The sequence below is a fragment of the Eleutherodactylus coqui genome, chromosome 2 (genome assembly GCF_035609145.1).
Source record: "Eleutherodactylus coqui strain aEleCoq1 chromosome 2, aEleCoq1.hap1, whole genome shotgun sequence".
Classification (NCBI taxonomy): Eukaryota; Metazoa; Chordata; class Amphibia; order Anura; family Eleutherodactylidae; genus Eleutherodactylus; species Eleutherodactylus coqui.
Genome location: NC_089838.1, coordinates 335308035 through 335315312, shown reverse-complemented (window position 1 = coordinate 335315312; position 7278 = coordinate 335308035). Strand labels below are relative to the sequence as shown.

The following is a 7278-nucleotide window of genomic DNA, read 5'->3' as shown; positions in this document are numbered from 1 at the left end:
GTACTGGATGAGGAGGAACCGGAGGCACACACTGCAGAGGGTTGACAGGGCCAGGCAGCGACCCTCTTTGAAAGTGTGGGCAATAGCCCACAATGCTGTTGAGAATTGATGATAAATTGACGTACGATCATCATTCCAATCCCATGCCACCTCCATCGCAAAATTGTCAGGAGCCGCAAACGTGGGCATAAAGGGGACTCAGGTGCCAGCACTTCTACACATCTCCACAATGCAGCTATTCTCTGTGTGGGAAGCACGTGAGCAGGCCCAGGGTCAGGCTCAGTCCCAGCCTCCATCTTGTGTGACCCAAGGTGTCGCGAGTTACATAGCAATTCGAAGTCCATGTGTCCCCACACAATTCATTCTGTGTAGGTGTTAGATAGCTCAACACCACAATGGAAAGTCTTTGAGTTCCTTGGGCTTCCCTATGCTGTCGGTGCATGAAGATGGTATTACACAAGAAGAAATCAGAGTGCCCAAACGTGGCAGAGTTTCACCCCGCCAAGGACCTTGGCCCACATTTCTACCCTAGTCAGTCAGTGTATTTGTGCCAGACAGGTAAAGCAACGCAATGGAAAGTCTTTGTGCACTCACAGCATAGGCTAGCCCAAGGAACTCAAGCATGGTATTACACATGAGGAAATCAGAGTGACCAAACATGGCAGAGTTTCACCCTGCTAAGGGCCTCGGCCTACATTTCTGAGATATAGACATGAGGGTAGTCTGGCTATCAAGCAACATACTGTCATCCCCTGTCTCCTGTTCCAACCGCAAAGCGTCGGCCTTTATGCTTTGCAGCAAACTTTTCAGCAGGCAAAGCAGCGGGATGGTAACGCTAATGATTGCAGCATCGATGCTCACCATCTGGGTAGACTCCTCTAAGTTTCCGAGGACCTCGCAGATATCTGCCATCCATGCCCACTCCTCAGTAAAGAATTGGGGAGGCTGACTACCACTACGCCGCCCATGTTGCAGCTGGTATTCCACTATTGTTCTACTCTGCTCATACAGCCTGGCCAACATGTGCAGCATAGAATTCCAGCGTGTGGGCACGTCGCACAGCACTCGGTGCTCTAGCAGCTAACACCGATGTTGCAGGGTCCTCAGGGTGGCAGCATCTGTGGTAGACTTGCAGAATTGTGCGCAGACGCGACACACCTTGCCGAGCAGGTAAGACAAGTGGGGGTAGTTTTTCAGAAACCGCTGAACCACCAGATTGAAGACGTGGGCCAGGCATGGCACGTGTGTGAGGCTGCCAAGCTGCAGAGCCACCACCAGGTTACGGCCGATGTCACACACGACCATGCCCGGTTGGAGGTTCAGTGGCGAAAGCCAGAGGTTGGTATGCTCTGTCAGACCCTGCAACAGTTCGGGGGCCGTGTGCCTCTTGTCACCTAAGCTGATTAGTTTCAGCACGGCCTGCTGGCGCATGCCCACCACTGTGCTGCCGCGCCGCACGATACCGACTGCTGGAGATGTGCTCACACTTCTTAATTGAGAGGTAGAGGTGGCGGAGGAGGAGAAGGGGGAGGGTTTAGAGGAGATGGCATAAAACGCCGCAGATACCAGCACCGAAGTAGGCCCCCTATTCTGGGTGTGGGTAGGACATGAGTGGTCCCAGGCTCTGACTCTGTCCCAGCCTCCACCAAATTCACCCAATGTGCCATCAGGGAGATATAGTGGCCCTGCCCACCTGTACTTGTCCACGTATCCGTGGTTTGGTGGACCTTCCCAGTAACCGCGTTGGTGAGGGCACGATTAATGTTGCAGGAGACATGCTGTTGTAGGGCTGGGACGGCACACCGGGAAAACTAGTGGCGACTGGGAACCGAGTAGCGCGGGACCACCGCAGCCATCATGTTTTTGAAAGCCTCCGTTTCCACAAGCCTGTACGGCAGCATCTCCAGGCTGATTCATTTGGCAGTGCGTACGTTTAAAGCTTGTGCGTGTGGGTGCGTGGCGGCGTATTTGCGCTTTCGCTCCAATGCTTGTGTTAGTGACAGCTGAACTCTGGGTGCAGGCCGGAAGGCGCTCGTGCCTGTGTCCTGAGAGGGGTATTGGATCTGTGTGGCAGGTTAGGGCACAAGGGAAGAGGCAGGGGTGTGACCTGTAGGCGGTGAACGGCCTTCGTCCCACCTTGTGGGGTGCTTGGCCATCATATGCCTGCGCATGCTGGTGGTGGTGAGGCTGGTAGTGGTGGCTCCCCGGCTGATCTTAGTGCGACACAGGTTGCACACCACTGTTCGTCGGTCGTCCACGCTCTCAGTGAAAAACATCCACACCTTTGAACACCTGGTGCTCCGCACGGAGGCTTGTCACGAGGGGGTGCTTTGGGAAACAGTTGGGGGATTCTTCGCTTTGGCCCTGCCCTACCCTTGGCCATTCCACTGCCTCTTCCAACCTGTCCTGCTGCTGCACTTGCCTCCCCCTCTGAAGCCCTGTCCTCAGTAGGCTTAGCAAACCAGGTGGGGTCAGTCACCTCATCGTCCAGCAGCTCTTCCTCCGAATCCTCTGTACGCTCCTCCCTCGGACTTACTGCCCTACTACTACCTTACTGACAGACAACTGTGTCTCATCATCATCTTCCTCCTCACCCACAAAAAGCTCCTGAGACAGTTGCCGGAAGTCCCCAGCCCCATCACCAGGACTCCGGGAACTTTCCAAAGGTTGGGCATCCGTCACGACAAACTCCTCAGGTGAGAGAGGAACCAGTTTTTCCCATTCATGGCAGGGACCCGAGAAAAGTTCCTGGAGGTCTGCCTGCTCAGAATATGTCATTTTCATGAAGTGAGGAGGCTGGGAGGAAGGAGGAGCAGCAGCCAAAGGATTCAGAGTTGCAGTTCCCAGGCCGGGAGTAGTGGACTGCGTAGAAGACTGGGTGGTCGATACATTGCTGGACGCATTTTCTGCCATCCACGACAGGACCTGCTCACACTGCTCTGTTTGTAATAAAGGTCTACCACGTGGACCCACAAATTGTGATATGAAGCTGGGGATCCCAGAAACTTGCCTCTCTCCTAATCCCGCAGCAGCCGGCTGTGATTCACCTGGAACAGGAACTCACTTGGACGTCCGCGTCCATGTCCTCGTCCTCGACTCTTACCCCTTCTCCTCATCATGGCGGATTAAGAATAGAGCAGGGCCCAAAAAGATTACCCCACTGTACAGCACTGACAACTGTGGCTTAATTCACAGCACACAGAGACTTGTAGCTAGCGGAGGCTCTATGCTGTGACTTGTCTTGTGCTGATACCAAGGGGTAATTTACTGCTCGCAGAGACTTGTAGATAATAGAGGCTGTATAGAGTGGGAGAAGACTCTAAAGCCAGTGGATAGTGCTGGTAACTGCCGCTATCTCAAGCCCACCAAGGAAAGGGTATTGTGAGACACTCTGCACAGTGGAAGAGCTGAAATACTTTGCATTGGCCCCCGGTAATATTACAGTACTGTTTAGCGGTGAGACCTTGTCTAATGCACTGCAGACACAGAACGGTATAAACGAAGTCGTTCGCCGCAGGCTAGGAAAAATTTGAGTGCAGTTTCACGGTGAGAGCTGGTTGTACGGCACAGCAGCCTGAGAACGCTATTACTGACAGGCTGTGAACAGGCCTAGGCCCTAGATGCGTAATACAAAAATGGATGCACTACAACTCTCAGCAGACCACAAGTATAATGCACACGGTCAGATGTAGCCCAAAGAAGGAGCTTTGGGGTTTTTGCACGGAGGACTTTGAGGACTGTATAGTGTATATAACTTCCCCTACAGAAGTGGCTGTGCCCCAACACTCTGTTATGCACTGCAGACACAGAACGGTATAAAGAAGTTCGTTCGCAGCGGGCTAGGAGATGTTAGAGAGCAGTTTCACGGTGAGAGCTGGTTGTACGGCACTGCAGCCTGAGAACGCTATTACTGACAGGCTGGGAACAGGCCTAGATGCGTAATACAAAAATGGATGCACTACTACACCCAGCCAGCCACGAGTATAATGCACACCGTCAGATGTAGCCCTAACAAGGACCGTTGGGATTCTTGAAGACAGGATCCTACACTAACACTTTCCCTATATCAGCAGCAGCACTTTCCCTAACCTCTGCCAGTGTGTGTCTGAGGCGAGCCGCGGTCGGGACCGTATTAAGTACTCGGCGGTCACTTGATCTCGCCAGCCAATCACTGCAGGGGGGTGGGATAGGGCTGGCACGTCACAGCAGGAAGTGTTAATGCTTTCCCTGCATGTCTAATGGCTAGAAAATGGCGCTAAACATGCGGGGAAGGAGATGGAATTGACTCGAGTACCGCGTGGTGTTCGTCTTGAGTAACGAGCATATCGAGTACCCTAATGCTCGAACAAGCATCAAGCTCGGACGACTGTGCTCGCTCATCTCTAGTAAAAAGCTTTCAGTGTTTCCCAAAGAGATGTGCAAGAGCACAGGGCATGTGCCGTCTTACATGTTTCAGGCAAGTATGTTGCCCTTAATCATAGACACCAAGGCATATGTGAGTAACACATATCCCAATGGACAGCCAATGGGGTGCTTGAAACAAGAACACATGACACGAGAGGCAAAACACAATAACAAGGAAACAATAAAAATAACTAACTAACAGTGCAATAAAAAATCAAGTCAGTGGTTCACACCATGTGGTTCACAGGTTTGCAAAATATGCATCCAAAATGCTTCACTGTCAAGAAGAATGGGATGAAACAGCCGATACATTTTTTCTTCCAGAATGTTGAATATCAGATATATGTCTTCTTATCCTAGTTTTTAGACAGACATTGAACATATTACATTTGCAGGATAGACATGTAATGAGATGAACCACGTGGTGTGAACTGCATGGTAAGAACCGCATGGTGTGAACTGTCAACTTGATTTCTTATTGCACAGTTATCAGCTACTTTCATTCTGCTTCCTTGTGATTGTATGTTGCCTCTGCTGTTGTGTCTTCTTGTTCCAAGCACCTCTTTGGCTGTCTATTGTTATATATATATGGTGTGTTACTCACGAGCATCTCTATGATAAAGGGGCAACATGCTTGCCTGAAACATGTAAGACGGCACATGTCCTGTGTTCCTTCATGTCTGTCTGGATTGTTTAATAAAGACTGAAAGCTTTTTACCTAATGCTAGACTTTCTCCATGTTCCTGTCTATTGAAAACAATAGGTTCTATTCTTCGCTCGTTGCGCACACAAATTTTGCGTGTTCAAATTTACGCGCAAATATACTCTTGTGAAGTGCTTCTTGTTGACTGGCTTTATTGGGTCCGGTGTTCTCACGAGATAACAGTTGTCCATAATCGTTCTATTGAGTGATGACTTGGATGACTATCAGCCCATGTACAAGTGCCCTAAAAACTAACTTTTCTCTTTCCATCTTTAATGTCTTGTTTTCCAACCGGAAAAATACACAAACATGCTGTTATCCATGATCTAAGGTCAACCCAATGCCTGACTAAAATAGACCAATATAACCATAATTAGTGATTTAAGCATTTCCTATTATCTCCAACTACAGCAGCGTGATAGAAGAAAGGAGCTGCTTCAACATCTACTCAAGTGAACTACATTTTTAAAGTTTGCATATTTGCTGGTTTGCTGGTTGATGCATCGTTGTTTACAGGCCTTTGTATTTTATGATGCAAGAGATGGAATTGTCAACATGGACTGGTAGTTTCATTTTCCTTGTCTTAAACGGCAGGAATATGGTTCTTTAAGTAGAGAATATGGAATAAGAAATGTTCTTCAATAGTTTCCTAAGAGCTTGCTTAATATCTCTATTACTCAGGCTGTAAATCATAGGGTTAAGAAGTGGAGTTACAACAGTATACAAGAGTGATAGTAATGTCTTGGCACTTTGCTGATGTGGAAATATGTAGATAATAATAATGGAGCCATAGTATATAGAAACAACAGACAGATGGGCGCTACAGGTGGAAAAGGTTTTGTGCCTCCCGGTCACGGAGGGGATCTTTAGGATGGAGAAGATAATATACACATAGGAAACGATAATAACAGTAAGTGGGAAAATTGCTAAAAGAATAGCCAAAACTAAAGTTTCCATCTTGACTATAAAAGTGTCCGAGCAGGAAAGCTCCAGCAAAGGTTTTAAATCGCAGAAGAAATGGTCGATGGTGTTGGGTCCACAGAAATCCAGTTGACTCACCGTCAATGAAACCATCAGCACAAAAGTGAAAATCATCAACCAGAACAAGAGAACAACTCTTAAACAAAGTGTGAGACCCATGACAGAAGTGTAATGTAAAGGGTTACAGATGGCCTGATACCGGTCATAGGACATCACGGTCAGGAGAAGACATTCCAGTCCTATGGAGCCTGCAAAAAAGTAAAATTGTATCAAACAGCCAATTAAAGGGACAGAAGTTTCTCCATATAACACGATGTGGAGCATGTTAGGTATGATGGTGGCGGTGAGTAAGATGTCAGTAAGGGAGAGTTGTGTAAGGAAGAAGTACATGGGAGAGTGGAGTGCTCTGCTGCAGGCCACCACCAGAATAATGAGGAGGTTTCCACATACAGTCACACAGAAGATGATTAAAAGGAGCAGAAAGAGGAGAAAATTAAAATTTTGTAAATTTTGAAATCCCAACAGCAGAATGTCAGACACTTTACTAAGATTGTGATGTTGCATGTCCAGAGAGAAGCATTAAGGGGAGAATTCTTGTTACCTATAAGAGAGGAAATTGAGAAAATAAATGTATATTTAGTGATTTATGTAAAATTTGTAGAAAATTTACACTGACCGACACTTTTATTAGAGACCCCAGTCCTCTCACAATTCGCGCTTCCCTATAGAGAAATTATCACCATGACCCTGAAGTGGATCAGCTTCAGCGTGAATCCACATTAGATGGGAAAATACAGCGATTCTGAGCGACTTCCAACGAGGTCTGGTCATCTGTGCTAGGTTAGCCGGGGCCTCACTGCCAACCGTGGGGGCTTTCTTGTGTAATGGTGTGGAGAGTATACTGAGCATTGTGCAATTGAGAAAAAAACATCAAGTTAAAGGGTTCCTATGGATGGAAACAACTCTTCAAAGGGGTCAAAGGAGGATGCCAGGAATAGTTCCGACCAACAGGTCCTGCACAGTCAGCCAAATACAACACTGGAGCTAACGTGTCTGAATGCACAACTCGCGGTTCCTTACCACGGATGGGCTATACCAGCAGATGACCAGTTTCAGCGCCATTGTGATTAAGAGAAACAGAAAGGTTAGACTCCAAGGCACAGGTGTAACTAAAGGTTCAGGGACCTGGG

General features: G+C 48.1%; 1 protein-coding gene across 1 annotated transcript; it reads right to left on the bottom strand.

The window, feature by feature from the left end:
• Positions 1-5713: 5713 nt before the first annotated feature.
• LOC136610394 (olfactory receptor 11L1-like) lies at positions 5714-6652 on the bottom strand. Its single transcript, XM_066589625.1, has one exon. It carries the CDS (start codon positions 6650-6652, stop codon positions 5714-5716), a length of 939 nt encoding a protein of 312 aa, XP_066445722.1.
• Between the last annotated feature and the right edge of the window lie 626 nt (positions 6653-7278).